General features: G+C 42.7%; 1 protein-coding gene and 1 pseudogene across 1 annotated transcript; both read left to right on the top strand.

Annotated features, from left to right (window-relative positions):
• The first annotated feature begins 976 nt into the window (after positions 1–976).
• HYAL4 (hyaluronidase 4) lies at positions 977–11,986 on the top strand. The gene is made up of 3 exons (XM_059656101.1): positions 977–1,927; positions 9,579–9,668; positions 11,591–11,986. Exons 1-3 carry the CDS (start codon positions 977–979, stop codon positions 11,984–11,986), a joined length of 1,437 nt encoding a protein of 478 aa, XP_059512084.1.
• A 6,830-nt stretch (positions 11,987–18,816) lies between these two features.
• On the top strand, positions 18,817–18,952 carry LOC132211646 (U2 spliceosomal RNA; annotated as a pseudogene).
• The last annotated feature ends 6,579 nt before the right edge of the window (positions 18,953–25,531 follow it).

The following is a 25,531-nucleotide window of genomic DNA, read 5'->3' on the forward strand; positions in this document are numbered from 1 at the left end:
GTTCAGGAAGCCGGCAGGCACTGCCACTCCCGATCACGGAATTTCTTTCACAACCGGCGCTGCCACCTGTCAGACTCTTGATTCCCAAGATTTCAATTCCAAGTCTGGAATAGGATGCATCTAACTGGCCGGCCACGACACATACCTTCCTAGCTGCAAGGAAGGCTGGAAAAGCAGCTGGACATTTTGGCTTACTTAATGAAATAATCAAAAAGTGTTTGCAAGATTAAATGAGATAAATATAGAGGATTTAAGCACCGTGCCTAGGATTTGATGAGTTTTCCAATGAGAGAGATTATATTTTACATCGTTACTTGATCATGAGCTTTTTTGATGGCAAAGACCTCATTTTATTCATTTTTGTATGCTGGACACAGGGTCTGATCTCAGTGAATGTTTGCTGAATTGCATTGCTTGCCCTTGAATAGAAGCTAGGTTACTACACTTGCTTCTATATCTCAATTTACTTACAGGCCTCTTTAAAACCTTTAAATAAAACATACAGTAGGTCCTCGGGTTACGTCGGAGCTCCGTTCCTAGGCGTTCAACGCGATTTTCACTGTAAGTTGGAACCCACCTACATAAGCACCTATGTCACTCACATGGAGCACACACACAGCAGTAATGAAGTGAAACAGTAAAAAACATTTAAAAGAAAGATAACAATTCCTCACCTTTACTTTTGGTAAATAAATAATAAAAAACATAAAGCACATATATACATACGTTGAAATGACAGAATTTTTTTTTTTTAATAAGTAAATGGGAGATGGCGACGTAACCAGGAAATGATGTACGTCGAGTCCGACGTAACCCAAGAACTGTCTGTACTTTAAAATATAAATATGTAACAACAATAGTAATATCCATCCAACGTTTGAGTCTTTTTCCTCAAAATTACCACTAACAGAATATTAAATTTATCCACAGGTCTTCGAGAGCGCATAAAAGCAGAAGACAACATTTTCATCTTATCATGAAACGATTACCTGAAGGACAATTAAAGTTCTGTGTCCAACCGCTGCATCTCACCTCATGGCTGCTCCTATTTTTCTTTCTGAAGTCTCTCTCTTCTCTAAAGCCAGCCCTGCTTCCAATTTATCAAAGGAAACCTTTTGTAGCAGCTTGGAATGCTCCCATCGATCAGTGTTTGATAAAATATAACATCCGACTAAACCTGAAAATGTTTCAGATGATCGGAAGCCCATTTGCCAAAGCCAGGGGGCAAAATGTTACTATATTTTATGTGGACAGATTGGGATACTATCCATGGTACACGTCACAGGGGGCTCCCGTCAACGGGGGTTTGCCCCAGAATACAAGTCTGCAAGTTCATCTGCAAAAAGTTGACCAGGATATTAATTATTATATCCCCGCTAAAGATTTTAGTGGACTCGCTGTGATAGACTGGGAGCACTGGCGGCCCCAGTGGACCCGGAACTGGGGGGAAAAGAATGTCTACAGACAGAAGTCACGAAAGCTTGTTTCTGACAGCCTGAAGAATGCGTCCGCTACGGACATTGAATGTCTGGCTAAAGCAACCTTTGAGCAAAGTGCAAACGCTTTCATGAAGGAAACCATCGAACTGGGGCTGAAGAGCAGACCCAATGGGCTCTGGGGTTATTATTTATATCCCGATTGCCACAATTACAATGTTGAGGCCCCCAACTATACGGGGTCATGCCCAGAAAAGGAGGTGCTGAGGAACAATGAGCTCTCTTGGCTTTGGAACAGCAGTGCTGCTCTGTACCCTGCCATCGGTGTCAGGAAATCTCTGGGAGACAGCGAAAACCTCTTGCACTTCTCGCAGTTTCGGGTGCATGAATCCATGAGGGTCTCCGCCATGACCTCCCGAGACTATGCGCTGCCTGTGTTCGTCTACACGAGGCTAGACTACAGAGACGAACCTTTATTCTTTCTGTCCAAGGTGAGACCCCCCTCCCCTCCTTGCCAAAGACAGGGGACCTCCTCCCTATCTCTAAAAGAGCCATTTCTTCGTTAATTCAGTTCTTTGAAGAATTCCCAATTCGTGGTCCGCTAGAAAGGAGCATACGTCCTCCTTTGACTAGTCACCCGCCTAAGTTTTTAGGTGAGCGGCATCAATTTTGATGATCTGATTTATTATTATTCTTTTAAGGAATGGAACAAGGAGGGACCAGGGTAAAGTGCAATGTCAGCCACTCGTGCTCCCTGCTCCCCGACTTTGTGCTCCCTTGCGATTGGCCCGTTGGAAAGGGTATTGAAACGGCTGGTGGTAAACAGGTTGAAGATCAGAGAGGATGTGTGAAAATGGAGTCGTTGGCTCACACATGTGGAAGTGCAAGGGAAGGCGCCATCTGAAATGTCAAGAAGGAAGAAAAGTGGGTTTTTTTTTTAATGTATAATGCCAGCTCTGAGGAAAGGTGTAAATGAGGCACAGCAATGTGAATACGCTTAACACTACTGAACTTTATACACTTAGACATGGCTAAGATAGTTAATTGTATGTATGTGTTTTTTAACCACAATTAATTTTCTTATTTAAAGGCATAAGGGAGTTGCAAATCTGCTAAAAGTAGGTGAATTTATAGATTTAGCCATCTGGTTTATTCTCCCCCCCCCCCCCAACTTCCATCATAATTTATTTTTCCTAGAATTTGGATACAATTAACTATAGCAAGACAGTACTCTATACTATTTAAGCCTCACTTTAGATTCTTAAACTACCTCAGAATTTGTAAATGTGAATTCATATTCCAGTAAAACTAGAAAACTAAAAGTTGCCATACCAATAAATTTACTCAGTATTGATGTAACTGAAAAATTTTATATGTAAAGGTGTACTTTATACAATTTAGCCTTTATTTTTAAATATATTTTTATTGGTTTCAGAGAGGAAGGGAGAGGGAGAGAGAGATAGAAACATCAATGATAAGAGAGAATCATTGATGGGCTGCCTCCTGCACGCCCCCTACTGGGGATTGAGCCTGCAACCCGGGCATGTGCCCTTGGCCGGAATCAAACCTGGACCCTTCAGTCTGCAGGCTGACACTCTATCCACTGAGCCAAACTAGGGCTCGATGGTTCTTTTGTCAGCCCCACCACATTTGTAGATCAGGTGGCCAGTAGTGATAGACTTGCCAGAATCTATGTGACCAATGATGACAATGTTGATAGGAGCCGTCTCCTTTCCCATTGTGGGTTTGATTTGGCGGTGGTTTTCACGACACCTGTGTTCTGGTGGCAAACCCTTTGTGAAAAAGCCATCTGGTTTATTCTTGACTTTATGACCACAACTAATGGAAAGTTGGTAAGAGCAGTCTGAGTTTCTAAAATTCAGTCATAAATGTCATAAATTCATTGCAAGTAGATGGTTGTGTGATCCTAGGTTAAAACTTACAAATAGAAGTTTTATTCTGTTTATTTTACTTAAGTCATACATGTCGCCAAAGACCTCACACAAACCATGAGGTTAACTTTTAAAATAGATAAACTTTCAGCCTAATTTCCCCTCCTCTTTTTCCCCTTGGCTACTCTAGTCACTTAAATGAAAAATTCTAGAAATAAAAACTTAAAAGTAAATGACACCCTCACCTTTGGCCTTGAATAATTCTACCCAACTTTTCTGTAATGAGACTTGCTCATGTCTCCCCATTTGTGATACGATACGGTGGTGCTCTAAGATATTACGGGTTCATCACACTTCTTCTCTGTCTACCGTTACAGTTTCAGTTCTCCAGCATGTTTGAAACATACAAATCTATAGAGATGTTCTGAGTGTTAGGCATCGTCCGAAGGCAGAGACTCAGGAAACACTCAGGTGAGGGCTCTACCATAGCCGGTAGGTACCTGTGGAGCACGGAGAGTAGGGCTTACTCCTCAGAGGAATGGAACAAAGGTATGAGGACTTAGTACATGCTATGCCTTTGGCACATGAATGAAATGAGGAAGAAAAAAACCCTCTGTTGTGAATTGATATCTGTATTACCCAGGAAAATTAGCAACAAATGACAGACATCGTATAGGGAGGCTTAAAAAAGTTATCTAAATCTTTACGAAATAGTGTTGACTCTGGGATTGAAAGTTAACTACCACCTTCTTCTCTGAAACTTGTTTTCCTTTTCTGTGTTTGGCTTAAATAAGTTCCTTTCTTTAGTGATAACACATTCACTTTAGGAAGAAACAATAAACTTCAAGGGACAAAGTGTTCATTTCAGTGAGGCTATTTTAGACGACTGGCACATTCTCCACATTATCCAGGCGTAGAGTAAGCTACTGCATGAGCAGCTACAGCCTCAGAAAAGCACATGTTCTCTTGTGGGAAAGAGGAAGCAACAGGCAGGCTTCTTATCTAGAAGCCGTTTTCTTTGACCGTCCCACGGGATCATTCTGTATCATTTGGAAAACTTTCTGAGTGGCAAGCTATTTTCAAATGTTTGAAGCCATCAGCTGAACCACCATTTTACTCTATCCTCCATAAAAACCTGCCCACAAATTTTTAGAAACTTGATAGTTATTTATGCCAACACATAAGTGACCAGGCATGGCTTCCATTTCTGATCTTCTCAAAGATACCTGCATTTTATAAAGTGTGTGTGTGTGTGTGTGTGTGTGTGTGTGTACACACGTGTAGTTAGGATTAGAAAAAGGATTAACCACCCTAGCCAGTTTGGCTCAGTGGATAGTGTTGGCCTGTGGACTAAAGAGTCCCAGCTTTAATTCCAGGCAAGGGCACATACCCGGGGTTGGGGGCTCGATCCCCAGTAGGGGGCATGTAGAAGGCAGCCAATCAATGATTCTCTCTCATCATTGATGTTTCTATCTCTCCCTCTTCCTTCCTCTCTGAAATCAATAAAAATATATTAAAATAAAAAGGATTTACCAACAAGTAGCAAAATGGGGCAATATTACGTGCCCTATCTACATAGCAGAAGTCTTATGAAAGTCAAATGAGAAAATAGATGTGAGAATTTGAAACACTACAGAAATGCATGTGGTAAAGCTACCACTTTTTATCAAGCGTTCAAGCCTTACATTTGGGAGGGGGACACCTAAGAATGGGATCCCTGTCAGTAGCCACAGCTTGGGGGAAGGGTAAAGAGCAGTAACATGTCACATCACACAGAAGACTGCCTGCATTACTTACATATATATACAACCTAGATATCATTTGATGTCTGCATTAAATAATAATGCAAGAAGTTCTCTTGACTGTAGATTTCAAGATGTTTTTTCCCTGTAGACGGTTAATATTCCAGCTGGTAACACACAAAGGAAGCTTATTAGTGATGCTCCAGCTGCCCACAGTGGGTACCTTAAGCACTTGTGCTGTGGTTTACCAGGGACAGAAACCTGAGTGTGGGTTATGAATCCTCTGGGTGCCCATGTGCTCTACTTCCAAAGACCAGGAGCAGGGCAAAACAGTCCTATACTATGCTAGGACCTGGAAGATTTGTTGCTATTATGTCCTTTGCTTTTTCTCTTTGAGAGAGAGAGAGAGAGAGAGAGAGAGAGAGAGAGAGAGAGAGAGAGAGATGAAGGGAGAGGAAAAACATCAATTTGTGTGCATTCATGCATTCATTGGTCGATTCTTGTATGTGCCCTGACTGGAGAGCGAATCTGTAACCTGCATATCAGGACAATGCTCTACCAACTGACCCAAGGCTTTGCTTTTTCTTTATTTCTTTAATTTCTTTATTTCTCCTTTCATGTGACATCACTCAGGTGGTCCCAATCTACTCCCAGAGGCACCTTAACTATGACTTCCCTGAGTAGTGCCCTTGCTTTTTTGATCCCCAAAACAGCTATTCTCTGACTCATTCAGAACCCTGCTCTCCACAAGGTGATGGTAAGCTAATTTGGTACAGAAATTTCCATTAACTTCTGCTACTTCCTCCTCATCTCCAGTCAACATGTGCATGAAGACTTGCCATTTTGAATAAGCCCCAATAAACTCTCTCTGATAATGACACTAAAGAGAGAAGAAATAGTCTCTCCTGATAGCAACTTCTCAAAGTGTGTCTTTCATGACAAACTTCTGCAGCTTCCTTACTTAATATGGATCAATAACCTATAAATACAAAATGTAAATGCTGTGTCTCCCTCCTCCCTCTAACGACAATGCCACAACCCAAAAGGATTCATGGGAGATTTCTGGTTTTTAGTCCAGCATGTAAGAATCTTGAAAGCTATCACTTCATCTTAACAAAATGAAAAATCAACTCCTCTTGGGGTCATAAGGGCTGTGTTCTTGGAGGGCTGTCCTCAAAATTGGAGAGACAGACAGGTGACTGTAGAGAATCACAACCCACCACATCAAAACCTGTGAGCAGAGACTTCTGCAGGCACCCCTGCTGTATGGAATAGGGAAAGCTGAACTGTGACGGATAATTGCTGGGGGTTCTGTGCGGACAGGCCTGAGAGATTAAAAACTCTGGGGACTCAAGCATGGGTCATGGGGAGAGGGGTACACTTATGAGTATTACCTCCAGGAGCTCATCAGGTCCTCACCATGAACATCAGACACAAATCCCCACATGCATCTGTCAGGCAGAGGAGAAATGGAAACATGTTGTGCGTGTGTGTGTGTGTGTGTGTGTGTGTGTGTGTGTGTGTGTGTGTTTGTTTTCTATGTCTCTGGATCTATTTTATTCATTAGTTTACTTTGTTCATAGATTCCACATATGAGTGAGATCATGTGATACTTGTCTTTCTCTGACTGGCTTATTTAGCTTGGCATAATACTCTCCAGGTCTGTACTGGAATTTTTATTTTTTTTAATTTTTATTTTATTTATTATTATTTTAAAAAATAATTCCTTATTGTTGAAGGTATTACATATGTCCCCCTTTTCCCCCCATTGACCCCCTTCAGCCCCTCCCTCTCCCCTTCCCCCCAGGCCCTCACTAATCCATTGTCTGTATCCATGGCCCATGCACACATGCATTCAAGGTCCTGGTTGATTACCTTCCCCCCCACCCCCAACACACACACGCCTATACACACCCTTTTCCTTGGAGTTTCTGCACTCTAATGGAAACATTTTGAATACTCCAGAGCTTTCTGTTCTTAACAGAGTGCACTCTCAGGAGAAACTATTCAATCAGAGCCAAACCTACCTGGGTCTTATCAGAGCCTAACTGATCTGGGGGAAGAGAAATACTCACCTTCAGCTGGCTCTAGCCTTCCCCTTAGAAAAAGGGAAATACCAAACTCCAGCCCCATTTAGCCAGCCTGTCCCACCTAAGATGGGGAAAAGCATTTGTGAAGTTCACAATCTAGAGATAGTCTCACTAAAGACAGACCTAATCATAGCACTGTAAACCCTTCCATTTCCCCCACACCTTACTAGCACATTACTAAAGCCTGTTCATCATAGCTCCTTTTACCCAGTGTGAGCTATATGCCCATCAAGAAAACTTAAATCATGTCTAGCTATCAAGAAAAAAAATTACAAGACATACTAAAAGGCAAAAGCACAAAGTGAAGAGACAGAGCAAGCCACAGAACCAGACATAGATGGCAGGGTGTTGGAATGAGTGGACCAGGAATTTAATATGCTGAGGATTTAAATGCTAAGGATTTTAATGGATAAAGTAGACTGCATGCAAGAACAGATGAACCAGGTTAGCAGAAAGAAGGAAATCCTAAGAAAGAACCAGAAAGAAATGTTAGAGGTAAAAAACACTGTAGCAGAAATGAAGAGTGTCTTTATGACTGAGAAAAGAGTCTTTGTGCTTCAGGGTATCTGAATAGAAGCTTCCAAAACTGAAAAGGAAAGCAAATAAAGACTAAAACAAAACAAAACAAAAAAAGCAGAACAGAATATCCAGGGTAGCTGAGATAGCTGAAAAAGGTGTATCATACACTTGACAATTCATAGAAGGCCTTTGGGGGATTTGGGCCCCACAGATCACATCATGACATCATGCGAGTATGGCATCACTGTATTCAGGGAAGCTTCAAAGTGAGTAAGAGAAAAGAACTCTGGCCTCTGATGTCTTTGCCAAAAAAGGCCATGGACAGGCTTCATTCGGGGCACTTACACTATCTCACTTGAGCCTCACAAAATCTGCCCTTCCTGTCATGTGAGTGCTGACCTATTCAGCAGACGCTATGGTCATTGCAAATGGAAATGGATATGAGCCTGAAAGGCAAATTACTTTAAACCAAAATCATTTTTCTTTTTGAAAATTTCCAGAAAATCGTCCAGAAAAAAAAAAAAACTTTAAAAATTGAGATTGCAAAACCATTAATTTGAATGGTATCAGATAAAAGTATCAGATAAGGAGACTTATTTTTTAAGTATTGATCCTATGTAATAAAAGCCTAATATGTTAAGTGTCTGGTCATCCATTCAACCAAAGTGTAATATGCTAATGATATGCTAAAGCTGCTCAACTGCTCGCTATGACATGCACTGACCACCATTAGGGCAGATGCTCTGACTGGTAGGTTAGCTTGCTGCTGGGGTCTGGCCAATTGGGACTGAGTGAGATGGGCTGGACACACCCTGGAGCCCTCTTGCATTCCGTCCCTGGCCCCGATCATGCACTGTTGGGGTCCCTCAGCCTGGCCTGCACCCTCTCTCAATCTGGGACCCCTCGGGGGATGTCGGTTTCTGCCTGATCCCACAGGCCAGGCCGAGGGACCCCCAACTGGTGTACAAATTCGTGCACCGGGGCTCTAGTATTAATATACAATGTCCCAGGCAAAATATTAAAGTTCTGCTTTTCTTTGCCACCAAATCACCGAATTACATCTTCCAGCATATATAACTGATGGGGACCATTTTATAATTTAACAAACTTATTTAGGAAACCTGCTGTAGGAACTTCATTTAGGAAACCAGCTGCATACATTCAACTCTGAATTTCCCTCAGAGATCAAGGGATCCGTGTTCATCTTTAAACACTAAAATGATGATCATTTAGCGTTACAAAAACACATTCTCCCTGCTGAAATTCAGTTTTCATCTATCTTAACCATATTGATAAATCTTTCGGCAGGCCTACTAGAACTTGAGGAGTCATCAGTAAAGTTTATTGAGACAGGTACTCTGATATTAAACACAAATGATTTCAGGGACCAGATAGAAGGGACAGACCCATCAGATCCTGCAGCTCCTCCACACTGCGCTCCTTTGCCTGATCCTGGGATCCAAATGATGCAAAATCCTCCCAGTCACTGCAGAGTCAACGCTCTCAGTGGAGTGTTGCAAATGGAAAAGGTAGCTTAGCGAAGAGAAAGCTGAGCCATTCCTCACATTTGGAGAAGGAAAACTTTTGGACTCTGTTTCTGGATCCTATACATATAGCAGGTTCCATGAAACCACCTTTGGCGGCTGTTTACAGGCTACTTGCCTTCAAAATAATATCTTGTTGGACTAAGTGTAAGTGTTTCTTTAAAAATAGTTAATAGGTTTGTCCACAGGCTTATAGAGTGTTAATTTCTGAGCGTTGGGTCTTTCAACATTTTCATTATCCTGAGAAAATAGAAAATAGTTTCATCCTATAAGACTGAACTCAGCCTCCAATCCTAATTCCTGGCAAGTTGTCTTATATTCAATTGGATGATGAAGTCTACTCTCTTCCATCTAGCAAGATCTAATCAGGACCATTGGAGAAAGTGCTGCCCTGGGAGCTGCAGGCATTGTTATTTGGGGAGACATGAATTTAACTTCATCCAAGGTAAGACAGTACCTCGAAGGGCTAGTTCATGTTGTTTAAATAATTTGCTCTGTTTTCCTAACCTCACTAATCAGAGGTCTCATGCCTTTCCCAGTAAACCGGCTTTAGAAAAAAAGTCCAAACTAGTGCCTGATACACAGAAGGAGCTCAATAAATATTAACTTATATTAAAGACAAGAGGCCCAGTGCACAAATTTTCATGCACTGGGAGGGGGGTGTCCATCAGCCCGGCCTGCCCCCTCTCACAGTCCGGGAGCCCACAGGGGATATCCTACTGACGGCTTAGGCCAGCTCCCTCTCTGCGGGAGGTGACCGGGATGATGAAGGGAAGGTGCTGCCCCCATCACCCCACTGCTGCCGCCACTGCCTGCGGTGGTGGCTGCGAGGCCTGAGCTCTGGGCCTCGCAGCTGCCAGGCTCACTGCTGCCTGAGTCCATGGCCGCTGTGAGCCAACAGCTGCCTGAGCTGTTGCCACTGTGGCTTTGTCCAGATGGACATCCAGATGGATGTCTGGAAGATGTCTGCCCTAATTTGCATATCACCCTTTTATTAGTATAGGTAGTAATAAGGAAGGTTGGGGAGGGTGGGTGGATGGAAGGTAATCAATCAAAGACCTATATGCATATATACATAACCCATGGACCTTAGGGTGCTGAAGGGGTGGGTCAGTAGGGGAAAAAGGGGGCATATGTAATACTTTCAACAATAAAGAATTATTTTTTAAAAGATAGTAATAAAAATACTGATATTTGTTGAATGTTTATTATGTGCTAAGATTGTGCTAAGTGCTTTTTTGTTTTGGCTTGCTCACTTATTAGTCATAATAACCTTTATGAGGTAGGAGCTACTATCCTTATTTGCAGCTGATGAAATAAGAAGAAATCTGAGGTAATAGCTAGTTATTCTAGTTAGTGGTGGAGCTGGCATTAACCACACAGTGTCACTCTGCATTCAACAATCACATAAAATATGTTATATCTTATTTTGAGAAATAGAAACAGATGGTAACTTTTTAATCCTCACATAGAACTTATTTTTCCTGTAGGGAGAAATCAGCTGAAAATTAATAACATTTAAAATAAGACTTACATGGCTCTTCAAATTTCTCCCAGCTCAGACACTATTTACTCCAAGAAGTCTTCCTACTTTTTCCTAATCCACATTAATCACAATCTCTTCTGTATTTCCAGATGTTGTGTGTTTATATCACTGTAGTGCAATGTATTTTGTCTTAACTTGTATCCTCAGCAATTTTTGTTAAACTGAATTTTTTGAATGTTCACAATCACCTGATATTCTTCAAATTTCATAGCCTCAACCTGTTGCTATTAATATATTGTCCATAAAAGTATTTGTGACAATATAAGGTTAAAAGTCTCCTCTATCCACATATGAGAACTAGGTAAAAACAGACAGAACTAATTCCTGTCTCTCCAGGTATGACATTTCCCCTCCAGCCCTGTGGCTCACGAGAAGAGCTAGATAAGGAAGCTGACTGCACAAACCAGCTGGCCTCTACTTAGAACCATAATAGGAGACACACACACACACACACACACACACACACACACACACACACACACACCCCTAGTCAGCTTCAGGCTTTGCCCTATTTGAATTGTGTACAGACAACTAGAACCCAGGAGAACAGATATTTGAGCATCATTAACAGGAGCATCCAGAAAGGCTAGACGGTAAACAATAAATTCATAGAATATGATGCTTCAGGTTCTAACACAACCACGAAAGGTACCACAGACCTGAAAGGTGCAGGAGAACAGCAGTTGTGGCGTGGTTTCTAATCTAGGTCTGTTCCTCTTTTTTTCACACCCATCAAGTTGAGAACTTGGAGGAAGAAAAAGGGTATAAACTGGAAGAAGGTGAGGCCACACACTAAAAGCCGTTTGTTTCCACATGTCTAGGGCAACTGTACAAAGGTGAAGCGGTTTGTGAGTTCCGATTTAGGGAGCTACATCGTCAACGTGACCAGAGCCGCTGAGATGTGCAGCCTTCACCTCTGCAGGAATAACGGGCGATGCATACGGAAGGCGTGGAAAGCGCCGGATTACCTCCACTTGAACCCTGCAAGTTACCACATAGAGGCCTCTGAGGACGGGGAATTTCATGTGGAAGGGGAAGCATCCATTGCAGACCTGGCAAGGCTGGCGGAGAAGTTCTCCTGTCATTGTTACCAGGGATACGAAGGGGCTGACTGCAGGGACATGGAGGCGGCTGGCACCTGCTCTGGGGTTTCCCCTTTCCCGGGCTCGCTGGCAGCACTGTGTCTGCTGGCTTTAGCGGGTTTTTCGAGCATCTGACTGTGAGAGAACTGAGGGTAAAGGGACTTGTGTGGTCTCTAGCGCAGTCATTTAGGAAAGAGATCAAACCTACAACAATCTTTCTCTTGTGAAATCCACTGAGAGGTATTAAAGGTAGACATGATGGATGTCACTTAACAGAAATAGTAATATTGCACTCACTCTCTTTAGCTTCACTTTAGCTAAGAAACCAGACCCAGGAGTAAAAATCAACGCACCCTTTTTCCTTATGGGAAAAGTTTAAGTTGTTTTTAAACTAGATTTAGTATATTTTAGTCTTTATATGAACATAATATATATGTAAAAGTATACCTATACATATTAAATTACTGATTTCAAAGACGGGTTTGCCACCTAGCAATTTAGAGGAGAGACAGATGACTAGGTGATCATCTGATTCAACAAACAGTGTCCCCTCAGGCGTCACCTGGCCATCTGGTCCCAGGAAGAGGTCAAGTGAGAGTCCCTGGGCAGTCTGCGCTTCCAACAAGGCTTCTGCTCCCTCCTGGGCTCCTGGAGCGAAGAGCCAGCTCCTGGTGTGGCTTCTCAGGAGGGTTCAGGGACTGAGGCAAGGGGAGCTGTTCCCAACATGATGCACAGTCATCGGTTCCAATAGGGGCCCCTCTTACCCACCGGAGCCCCTCCCTCACAGACCCTGGCAACCTAAACTCTGGGAAAGGCTTTAGGGCGGTGGTTCTCAACCTTCCTAATGCCGCGACCCTTTAATACAGTTCCTCATGTGGTGACCCCCAATTTCGTTGTTACAAATTGAACATAATTAAAGCATAGTGATTAATCACAAAAACAATATGTAATTATGTGTTTTCCGATGGTCTTAGGCGACCCTTGTGAAGGGGTCATTCGACTCCCAAAGAGGTCGCGACCCACAGGTTGAGAACCACTGCTTTAGGGTACTATTCATGCTCACCCAGGCTGACCTTGCCTAGATCCGGAAGCTTGAGTCTTATGAATGAAAATGCAGTTGGTGTCTTTTGCAGAAGACTTATTTGCACCAAATTTCTTTTAAAAAGAAATATATATATATCTATATATCTATATCTATCTATCTATCTATCTATCTATCTATCTATCTATCTATCTATCTATGTATGTATGTTATTGATTTTAGAGAGGAAGGGAGAGATAGGAACATCAATGATGGGAGCGAATCATTGATTGGCTGCCCCCGACACACCCCACATAAGGGACTGAGTTTGCAATCCAGTCATGTGCCCTGACGGTGAATCAAACCGTGACCTCCAGGTTCTTAGGTTGATGCTCAACCACTGAACACGCCAGCCAGGCTCTTTTTACTGATTGACATAGAATCATAACCCACAAGTACAGTGATCCTGGTTTTAGGCAGTCAGTGCTTTTTTCTGACTGCATGGAACAAAAACTGTTAATTACTTAACTAATCTACTAACAATGTAGCCTGAGCTCTCCTAATCTAAATATCATTTACCCTTAAAAATACCAAGGTCTCTTAGGAAAACCTCTGATTCCTGGCCTGAGAGAGGGAAACCTACAAGATGAGTCTTGTAACATCTTTTTATTCCATACAGCAAGGATGCTATCAATGATCACTAAGACTGTACAAAAATGCTCACTCGTTAACTTACAGTCAGTCTTCTACTGACAGAGAGGAAAAATTTGAAAAATAACTAAAGAAATCACTGCAGTGGGTTGAAATGCGTTAATTATAGTAAAACCATGAGGTCAAAATGGTACAAGAGGAAAAACCTTGATTGACCACCTTTGAAGAATCTTAAGGAACCAACTCATTACTCTGAAAACAGGTAAATAAAAGAAAAGAATCAACCATTTATCATACACTTTCTATATGAACTATATCTCAGGGTAACCAAATAGTGGAGGAAGGGAAATTTCTTCTTGTTGAAACCAATGACTGAAGAAGGTATGACAGAATATAACCATTTTGCAGTTTCTATGAATTAATGGATCTAGGCACTGATTCTCAGTGGCTGCTAACATCACACAAAAAGATAAAACCAGACATTACAAACCACCTAACTGAAGTAGCTGTCAGCATCAGTTAAGAAGAAATCCTTATAAAAATCAAACTGAAATCTGATCTGCCTCTACCAATTCACAGAAAACATAAGAAACAAAGAAATATATAAAACAACACATCAAGGGTGTAATGATCAAAATTCAGATCTTAGGGACCTCTACAGGACAAATAAGAGCTGTTGCCCTAGCTGGTTTGGCTCAGTGGCTAGACTGTTGGCCTGTAGACTGAAGGGTCTTGGGTTCGATTCTGGTCAAGGGTGTATATTCGGGTTGCGAGTTTGATCCCCAGTAGAGGGCATATAGAAGGCAGCCAATCAATGATTCTCTTTCATCATTGATGTTTCTATCTCTTTCTCCCTCTCCCTTCCGCTCTGAAATCAATATATATATATTTTTTTAAGTTGGTTTTATCAACAAACAAATGCAAAAAAAATCAAGGAGAAATAAAGAACCTTTATGTATATCAACATGGGGTTTGCTAAATAAATTATAGTACATTTGTACAAAGAGATAACATTTAGTTTTAAAAAGAATTGAGGAAGTTCTCTATATGCTGATGCCAAAAGATGTTTTGCCCTGGCTGGTGTGGCTCAGTTGGTTGAGCGTTGTTTTTGCATGGAGGGGTCGCTGGTTTGATTCCCAGTCAGGGCACATGCCCAGTTATAAGTTCAATCTCCAGTCTGGGTACATATGAGGGCAAACGATTGCTGTTTCTCTCTCAAATTGATGTTTCTCTCTCTCCTAAAAAAAAAAAAATCTATAAAGACATTTTAAAAAGTTGTCTAAAATACAATTATTGTTTAGATGTTATTGTGACTAGTACTTAATATTGAGGAAAACTCCTAATTTAATACATTAGAAAAGTATTTCAAATCTTATTTTAGAACAATTTCCTGGGTATGGCTAAACAAATCTAAAGTTTCTTAAGCATCTACTGCAGCGGTTCTCAACCTGTGGGTCGAGACCCCTTTGGGGGTCAAACGACCCTTTCACAGGGGTCGCCTAAGACCATCGGAAAACACATATATAATTACATATTGTTTTTGTGATTAATCACTGTGCTTTAATTATGTTCAATTTGTAACAACGAAAATACATCTTGCATATCAGATATTTACATTACGATTCATAACAGTAGCAAAATTACAGTTATGAATTAGCAACGAAAATAAGTTTATGGTTGGGGGTCACCACAACATGAGGAACTGTATTAAAGGGTCGCGGAATTAAGAAGGTTGAGAACCACTGATCTACTGGTTATGGAACTCTAAGGGATACTGATACAGACACCATAAGCGATTGACCAACTATAGCCTCATCAAGGAAGCCACTACTAAGCCATGCATATGACACATAAAGTCATGTATAATGCTGTCAATTTTTAATATATTTTCTTATTCTGAGCTTTGAGCAGCAGCCCTGTTATGTTATTATAATTTAAAATGATAGAATAAAATTTAATGGGAAAATAAATATTGTTTCAAAGTGAATGTTAGTGGTATGCTTTTTGTTTCTACCAGAGAATTAAATATATAAACTTACTGCTTCCTTTGTCTTTAATGCTAACCCTAAAACACTGAAAATTTTTTAATGTTACTGAACATTCATCTATGAACTTGACACTGTGTTCTTCTCTGTGTGACCAGGAACCGTCAATGTTTCACTTTAAGTTTCACTTTAATTGTAGGAACTTGGAATGGAGTACTCTGTTCACTGGGCCTGGGAAGTAAAGGTCTTAGGTCATCATTGAGACCACTCATCGCATTTGTTCTGTTCAGACACTGAGAAAAGTAATTTTCTGCAATGAAATTTATTGCTACCCCAAAGTAACTAACAGTTCTCTTGTCAAGGAAAAATGGATAGAAAATGTTGTATTCCTAACGTACTACCTGTTGCACTGTTTGTGCACCTAAATGTAACAGGGTTCTATACGCTTTCACTTAGGAACATTTGCTGATTTTAATTTGTGCGTATACTTACAACCTATTTTCCCTTTGGACTTAAGAAATGTGCCATTATTCCCTACTTAAAATTGTTATTTTGCCCTCTGGAGGCAGATGGTCCTAGAAAACTCTGCTCTACAAAGAATGGAGATTGTCAATCTCACTATTTGATGACTCCTCCACCCCGCCCCCCCACCCCCAACCCTAGGGAAACACTAATACATACATGGGCATGCCTGGGGTGACAACTGGGAGAGGGCAGCCTTAAATTAGGTAGTACTCTGTGCCAGAGAAGTGTTAGTTTTTAAAAGGACCATAAGATTCTTTCAAATGCTCTCAGCTTGTCACTTACCTTACAGGATTAAAGGTTATTTCACAAGAGGATTGCGAAAGACATTTCCGTAGTGGTGCTAAAGCATCCTACAAGAAGAAATAGACCGAGATGCTAACGAGAGTCACTATCAGGGGCTAGTTTCCAGTTATGCCAGAAATATGATAAAGGCATCCCTTAGTAGTAAGGATGAAAGACTAAATTCTGTGTTCCTTAACCAAGACCAAGTGTCCCCTTTACAATCCATTATCTCTTTCCACAGACTCCCAAGATATACATCTACAGATACTTCCTTGGCCTTCAAATTTCTGAAAATGGACTTTCCCAATAACTGGCACCATCAGGCCTGACTATGTAAATCCAGAAAGAGGTGAAGGAGAGGAGAAAACAAATTATTCATGAGTGATTAGGTCAAATGCTGGGTTTGAACTTCTCTATTTTTTCCCTTCATTGACCCCTGACTCACAGATTGTTAACAGCCACCCGATCCCCAATGTCCCTCTATTGTCTGTTGTACACCCCTTTCCCAGCTTCCTCTCTTCCCTCCCTCCCATTCATTCAGCACCCTTTGCTTCTAGTGGCCTTCCTTGGAAACCCGGTATGATCAGGCAAACGCTGTCCTCTGCAGGACTTTATGTGAAATTGCAACCTTTCTTGGCTTCCTGCCCTTCTCCTGCTTCTTTAATTCTCTTATGAGTTTTTTCTGGTAAAACTTCCTTAATAAATCTCTTGCACATGAAACCTCATGTTAGGGTCTACAACTGGGGAACCTGACCATTTATTCTCCAAATATTTAGAAACAAACATAGAAAAGTTTGTGTTTTGCACGGAAACAATAGCCTGGACAAGTCAAAGCACAAATTGGAAAAAGATGTTTGGTACTTATAACAAAGGGCTAATTCCCTTAATATGTAAAGAGTTCTTAAGCAAATCAATTCAAAGTGACCCAAACCTAACATGGGAAAAGGACATGAACATTAAAATCACAGTAAAGAAAGTATGACTAGCGTAATTTCTCAAAATAAAATAAATTATGATTAAAATGACAACGAGATACCATTTTTAGATTACTTAACGAAGTATGATAATAGAGTATCAGCTTGGTTGGGGGAAATAAAACTCAACTTGTAGAGGAAGTGTTAACTGATACAATCTCTTTGAGAGTTAGCATTATATTTTATACTTTAAAGTGGAAATGGCTTGCCTTTTCAACACTAATTGCTCTTTTTCTCACTCTTCATTTTAAATTCTGTAATGACATTTGCTAGTGTCTGAATGTTTGTGTCCCCTCAAAATCCATAGGTTAAAATTCTAATGCCTGATGTGATGGTATCAGGAGGTGCGGCCATTCAGAGGAACCTTAATGAATGGAATGAATACCTTTCTCTTTGTTTAAATATATTTTTATTGATTTCAGAGAGGAAGGGAGAGGTAGAGAGTGATGGAAACATCAGTGATGAGAATCATTGATCGGTTGCCTCCTGCACACCTACAACTTGGACATGTGCCCTTGACCAGAATCGAACCCCGGACCCTTCAGTCCACAGTCTGACGCTCTATCCACTGAGCCAAACCAGCTAAGGCTGGAATGAATACCTTTCTAACGAGGCCCCAGTGAGCTCCCTAGGCCCTTCCACATGAGAAGGTACAACAAGAAGTCTGCAGCTCAGAAGAGGACCCTCACGGCTGTTTCTAAGTCACCCAGGTTGTGGTCTTTGTTACAGCAGCCCAAGTGGACTAGGACAGCATTTGTCACTCTGAAATTATTCATTTATTTGCTTATTTTCTGTTTCCTAGGATGGAGGCTCCAAAAGAGCAGAGCCTGGTCTATGTGGTGTCATCCATGCCGACACTTCGCATGCAATAAATACTCCATTTACAATGGCTGAGTCAGTAAATTAAGTGGTTGGAACCTGTGGTATGGTTTGAGATGCCCAGCGACTCTAGCACATCTCTTTCATATTGTTCTGCAGTGTCAGAAATTCTCAATTAGGCAATCAGTGAAGACAGTGAGGGAGCCATTGAACAATTATACCATCAAATCTAAATAGAAGTAAATTACCTAAGGAATTGGAGTGAGAGAGAAGTAAATTTTAACAGAGACATGGTTCCAGCAGCGAAGGCCTCTGGGAAATGTTGTATCAACTCTCTGTAGCCCTAGGCTTGGCTGACTACCCAGAATGCTGCCCAACATTAAATGTCACGCCCCCAGGAAAGTGGTCAATGAATGTATAGAGTGTGATCATGCGTGATGTTATCTGTTAACTTAGGAATGTATTGTTCTTCCTGGGGTTCTACCTGACTATCCCCCATGTGGGTTCACTGTAAGCCCCTATAAAACAGAGAAGCTGTCCCAGGCGGGGTTTGGATTCCTCCTTCAGCCACCACTAAGAGCAGCTCCTTTGCCCGTGTATGTAAGTTTCTCCTACTAAAGCTCTTATACTTTGCCTATGTTCCTTGAATTTAGACTTTTGGGGCTTTCCCCCAACATCCAGGTAAGATCAGACTCAGAATCAATTTTAATTGCTTCTCGGCCTTTTGGCTAAGATCAAGTGTAGAATCAGTTTTAATTGATTTCGAACATGTGTATGGCAGACCTCGGTAGTCGTGTGGGGAGACTTACTAGGATTATAGAGATTATAGCCCAGAGAAATCTTAAGATCAAGTACAGAGAACAAAAGGGAATCAAAACCAAAGCAGGCGGAGTACTACTGGTTACCAGAGTGCTTTAAGCGGATAAGAGAAAAAGCAGGGCACAGAGAAAAGTGAAGGCATCAGGACAGATTGAGAAATTAAAAAACAATGGGTTATAACAATAGCCTAGAGCAGTGGTTCTCAACCTGTGGGTCGCAACCCCTTTGGCGGTCGAACAACCCTTTCACAGGGGTCGCCTAAGACCATCCTGCATATCAGATATTTACATGACGATTCATAACAGTAGCAACATGACAGTTGTGAAGTAGCAACAAAAATAATTTTATGGCTGGGTCACAACATGAGGAACTGTATTTAAAGGGCCAGAGGGTTGAGAACCACTGGCCTAGAGAGACTAGCATGCCCCATAGTTGCAGAGGAATGATAGGGAATACGTGGCATTATTTTTGGGTAAAGTGGGGAACATTTGTGGTGCCAGTCAATTTAGGCAGAAATACAACAAATAATGGAGACTCCCCAGTTTTGCCAGTAGTAAGAATATGAAAGGAGGTAGGGTTGGGGTGTGGAACAATCTCTGTCCCTCCTGCTAGTACTCTTGTCAGGTGCCAGTGGGGGCCAGGTGTAGGCGGTCACTGGAAACAGAGTGAGGCAGTTGACTAGAAGTCGAAGACCAGGCCATTAATCATGAAACCTACAATGAGAATAACAGGAAAATTGCCAGGAGGGGCAAGAGCCCCCAGCAGGGCATAATGGAGCACAAGAGTGCCTAACAATTGGGATTTAATGTGTCAATGTGTTATGTTAATACGTTATGTATAAAAGGAAAAAAATTGAACTGTTCATGACTGTTTAACTCTTCCCCCCCTCCCGGGAACTGGCTTTTCAGGTCATTTCACCATAGACATTCACTGTGCTGAGACCACATTTCGCTTGTGGTGACCACATTCCATTATCTCCCCTCTGGGTATGCATAAAGAAGTCTCCACCCAGAAAAAGCCTGCCACAAGTCCTTTAAAAGCCCCTGACTCCTGTCACTAGGGGCTGGAGCCATCCAGGCTCAGCCACCTGGTGTGCGGATGATTGAATAAATTTGCAGTCCCTCACCATTCTGGACTGGTGCGTTCCTCCTTCAGTCACCTAACATTTGGTGCTGAAACCCGGGAGGGTCCCACTGGGATGGGGAGCCATCTCCCCGGCTTCAGTCACCCTGAGTTTGCTACTCAGAGAGCAGTAGGCAGCGGCAGCTCGTCCTGGGCTTACCTCTGAATCCAACTCGGGTGACTCGATTGCCGGCCTCCATCAGGCCTCCCTCTCTCACAAGCCCTCCCGAACTGGGGAAGAGGAGCCATCGTCCTGGCTTCGGTCACCCCGAGTTTGCTACTTGGAGAGCAGTAGGCAGTGGCAGCTCATCCTGGGCTAATCTCCGAATCTTACTCAGGTGACTCGATTGCCGGCCTGGATTAGGCCTCCCTCCCTTAAGGGGTCCCCCACACCCGCCCTGCCAGCCACGGATGACACTGGACCGGGAATCTCTCCTTCTCTATTGCTGACCCTCCGTCCCACACAGGCCAATCTTCTCTAGGTGAGTGATGTTCCACAATTCCCCTCGTCTCGAGTCTTCTGCCCACTCTCTCTCTCTCTGACTTCTCGCAAATCTCTCCTCTCAAAAGTCCTAGCGCTCGGCCAGAAGACTCCTCAGCCATTGAGCTTTGGGTCCTTCTGGATTGGGGACGCCCAGTCCAGAGGGTCACCTCTTGTTTTTTGTGGTGATTTGTTTAGCAGCAGGGATGCCTGTCCTAGCAGTCACCTTTGGATTTGTGGTCTGTCACTTACCCTTCCTCGCTCGTGGGCCACACCACACTTCCTCTGCACACTCTTGGGGGAGATCATGACCAACTGTTTAGCCACAACATAAACTAGATAATAAGTCTCAATGGCCTGAAAACAGCACTTCCAATTTTAACACACTGAGTAATTTACATAATTGCTGTCACTGCAATGGAAAATGGTCAGAGATTCCCTATGTCCAGGCCTTTTTCACCCTTCAGTCCCAATCCTCTCTCTCAGTCCTGCTCTACCCATCAAATCTTTTTCCTTCACACAAAACATCTTACCCCTAACACTTCTGATTCCGAATCTACTTTTGACCCAGGAGACCACTGACCTCCATCCCCTTACACATCCCCTCCCTCACCTGCAGTAGATTCCCAAAACCCAGACCTTCCTAACCAGCAACCACCCTTCCCCGGCCCCTGAGAGCCCAAAGACCAAGAACACAAGCTCCAAAACAGCCTTTTCCCACCTAACACTTGCTCTCGGGCCACCCAAAGACCACCCTCCTCAACAGCCTCTTTTATTCCCATGCCAATTCCACCCCTGAGGGAGGCAGCAGGAACTGAGGGCATAGTCTGAGTCCACGTCCCATTCTCTATGTCCAGCCTCACACAGGTTGAGAAGCATCTCATGTCTTTTTCCACTGATCCAACCACCTTAACTAAGGAATTTGAGTGCGTTACCCAGTCCTATGACCTGACTTGGCGTGACATCTGTGTCCTCCTGTCCTCCTCTACAGAAATTTACCACCTTAGACCCCACTTCCCCAAAGGGAGCCCTTCTTCTGAGCACCCATTTATATCCCAAATAGCCCTCGACACCTACCATAAACTTCAAAAAATAGACAGAGGTCCACAACCCCCTTAAAAAGACCTCGTTAACCTGGCTTCTAAGGTCTTTAATAATAGAGATGAGGAGACACAAATCCACAATCAAAAGTGAGATCAGGCCAAAGCTGAGGCCCAGAAGGAGGCCTCCCAGCTCCTAGCATTGCTCTCATGAACCCCAAATGTAGTGCTAGTCCTCCAACCAAGGGTAAGTCAGGGGCGAAGCCTCCTCTGGGCCCATGCTTCAAATGCAATGAGGAAAGACACTAGGCCAAGTCCTGCTCAAACCCTAGACCCCCCCCCCCCCCCCGGGCCCTGCCCAAGGTGTGGAAGGGAAGGCCACTGGAAATCAGACTGTAGTCTGGCCCTCCAGGTCAGACCTCAGCCAGTCCAGCAAGGCCACCCTCTGGATCCAGTTTGGAGCTCCCAGACCTCCTGGGACTGGCCACTGAAGAAGCTTCCCAGGCCCTAACAGGGCCCCATCACCAGGACAGAACCTCAGGTAATGACTGTGGTGGCAGGTAAGCTGATCTCTTTTTTAAACAGACACTGGGGCCACTTATTCGGCCCTCTCCGAATTCGCTGGGACCCTTGTACACTCCTCAGTCTCTATTATGGGGGTTGACAGATTAGTCTCACAGCCATTAGCCACCTCACCTCTACACTGCATCTTACTAAATACCCCTATTCATTCTTTTCTCATTCTCACTCAGTGCCCGGCCAGGGCTACCATGCATTTCCTGATAAAACCCAGTTGTCCCAAACGATAGTCAACTACCTCAGTTTCACTCACCCCACAAAGCCATGCCATTCCTTGAACTGTAAATGCCTTATCTCCTTAGCTTCTCCATGACTGTCCCTTCTCTGAACAAGAGATTTTCTCCTTTCTCAGGCTCACTGCGTACTCTCACCTCCAGGTTCACAATTTTAGTCTTCTTGCAAAGCTCCTCTATGACATGACATGGCAAAGGGACCCTCTCACTGAGCCTTTAGGTCCCACGGTCAATATTTTCACCCCTTTAATGCTCTGAAAACTGTTCTGACCTCAGCGCCTTTTTACTCCCCCACCCCCACTCCACCTTTCCCAAAGAACAACTTGCTTTACTGCACATGCTTACTTAACAGTCTGGCTATTATCAGAAGCTGAGCTCATTATCTCCCAAACCTTAGCATGTTATCTCTAAGGAAAAATCCGACAGTTTTGAATCTAAATAGCTAGAGGCCTGAGAACAGGCTGTGGGGCCTGCTCCCTCCTCCCCCTGTCTTTTCTCTAGCCTCATATGCCTATACATAATTTTCCAAAGTCTTTATTAACTTAATGACTTTGGAGCATTGCTGGGTTAAATGATAAACGTCTAAATATTTAAAAATAGCATACAATACTGAAACATTGATTGCTAGACACGTATTAATTCGCCTGCTCTTAGTTTTTATTACAGAAGGTCTCTTGCAATTTGTTGATTGTATATTTTCTTGAAAGTACAATCTAAGAAATATTGGCTGTTTACTTTTTGGTTATCATTGAAAAATTAAGGTTTGTAAGAGTGAAGGATTCTAATACATTTAAAAAAAGAAAAGGTCTGTACAAGTTGCTAAAGGTATGGTAGAAAGAAAGAATATCAGAGTAGAAATACTTTTTTTTAATTAAATCTTTATTGTTCAGATTACATTTGTTCCTCTTTTTTCCCCCCATAACTCCCCTCCACCCAGTTCACTCACTCCCTCACTCCCTACCCACTGTCCTCATCCATAGGTGCACGATTTTTGCCCAGTCTCTTCCCGCATCCCTCACACCCCTTTCCCCCCCAAGAATAGTCAGTCCACTCCCCTTCTATGCCCCTGATTCTATTATGATCACCAGTTCATTCTGTTTATCAGATTATTTATTCACTTGATTTTCAGATTCGCTTGTTGATAGATGTGTATTTGTTGTTCAAAATTTGTATCTTTACCTTTTTCTTCTTCTTCCTCTTCTTAAAGGATACCTTTCAGCATTTCAAATAATCCTGGTTTGGTGGTGATGAACTCCTATAGCTTTTCCTTATCTGTGAAGCTCTTTATCTGACCTTCAATTCTGAATGATAGCTTTGCTGGATAAAGTAATCTTGGTTGTAGGTTCTTGGCATTCATCACTTTGAATATTTCTTGCCACTCCCTTCTGGCCTGCATAGTTTTTGTTGAGAAATCAGCTGACAGTCGTATGGGTACTCCCTTGTAGGTAACTGACTGTTTTTCTCTTGCTGCTGTTAAGATTCTCTCTTTGTCTTTTGCTCTTGGCATTTTAATTATGATGTGTCTTGGTGTGGTCCTCTTTGGATTCCTTTTGTTTCGGGTTCTCTGCACTTCCTGGACTTGTAAGTCTATTTCTTTCACCAGGTAGGGGAAGTTTTCTGTCATTATTTCTTCAAATAGGTTTTCAATATCTTGCTCTCTCTCTTCTTCTGGCATCCCTATAATTCGGATGTTGGTGCGCTTGAAGCTGTCCCAGAGGCTCCTTACACTATCTTTGTATTTTCGGATTCTTTTTTCATTTTGCTTTTCTGGTTGGGTGTTTTTTGCTTCTTCGTATTCCAAATCGTTGACTTGATTCTTGCAATCCTCTAGTCTGCTATTGGGAGTCTGTATAGTATTCTTTATTTCAGTCAGTGTATGCTTAATTTCTAGTTGGTTCTTTATCACAACATCGAGGGTCTCATTAGATTTCTTGTAGATCTCATTAAGTTTATCGGCAGTTTCTAGAAAATTATTGAAAGACCTTAAAAGTGTGGTTTTGAACTCTATATCCAGTAGTTTGCTTTCCTCCATTTCTGTCATTTGTGTCCTTTTTCTTTGTCTCTGCATTTTCTGTGCTAAGTGTCCTCTAGGGCCCAGTGGTTCAGCCTCCCCAGTTACCTGAGGAGGACACTCTTGGTGCACCCCCTTGTGGTCTTTGTGCACAGTCTTGTTGTAGTTAAGCCTTGATTGTTGTAGTTATCACTGGGAGGAATTGGCCTCCAGGCCAATTGGCTGTGAGAATCAGCTGTGTCTGCAGTGGGAGAACTTCTGTGCTGGAGACACCTCTCTGGGGCAAGACTTGCTTCAACGGGGCTTTGGTGCTCTCTGAGTCTGCCCCCTGAGTGTGTCCTTTATGTTTCCACGGACCTGCAAACTGGATGGTTCCACTTTGACCTCTGCACTTCCTGGCTCCTAGATCTCTAGGGAGGTGCTAATCTAGCCTTTGCCTGAGGCTATCCAGCAAAAGCCTCCCTGCAGGGCTTGGGCGGGGCAGGTACCATGGGATCAACAGGGTGGGGCTAGCAGTTATGGCTGCTCTCAGTCCTGCCTTCAGAGGCTTTGCTTCTCAATGTCCCGGTAATCGCTGCAGGCCCTTTGGAGAGAAAGCTGCCCTTGAGTTCCGACCGCTGCCAGACAGTCCCGCTTCTCCCGTATGAGTCTGGGTCCCTAGAGACTCTCCCGGAACTGGAGCTCAGAGCCTGAGACAACCGCACCCTCAGCCGCCAGCCAGCTCCGCATGTACCTCCGCACCTTAGTATTTTACTTCCGCACTGCGCCTCCTCTGAGTCTCGGTATGCTTTTCTCTTTCCTTCTAGTTGTAGAATTTCCACTCAGCCAGCCTTCCTGTGGTTCTGGGTGATGTCCGTTCCATCTTTTAGTTGTATTTTTGAAGTGGTTGTGCGAGGCAGCAATCTCCGGTGTTTACCTATGCCGCCATCTTGGTTTCTCCCAGAGTAGAAATACTTAATGGAAGGTCTGAGGAATGGTTATGCATTTTTGAAGGACATAGAAAGAAGGTTTGAAGGCTAATTTGAAAGTGTGAAATTTGTGAAGGTTGGGTATGTAACGAGAAGGAAATGAGAAATGTTGAAAGAAAGAAATAAGTTCTAAAGTTGACTATAATAATAAAAGCATAATATGCTAATTA

Source organism: Myotis daubentonii, chromosome 10 (assembly GCF_963259705.1).
Source record: "Myotis daubentonii chromosome 10, mMyoDau2.1, whole genome shotgun sequence".
In the NCBI taxonomy this organism is placed as follows: domain Eukaryota; kingdom Metazoa; phylum Chordata; class Mammalia; order Chiroptera; family Vespertilionidae; genus Myotis; species Myotis daubentonii.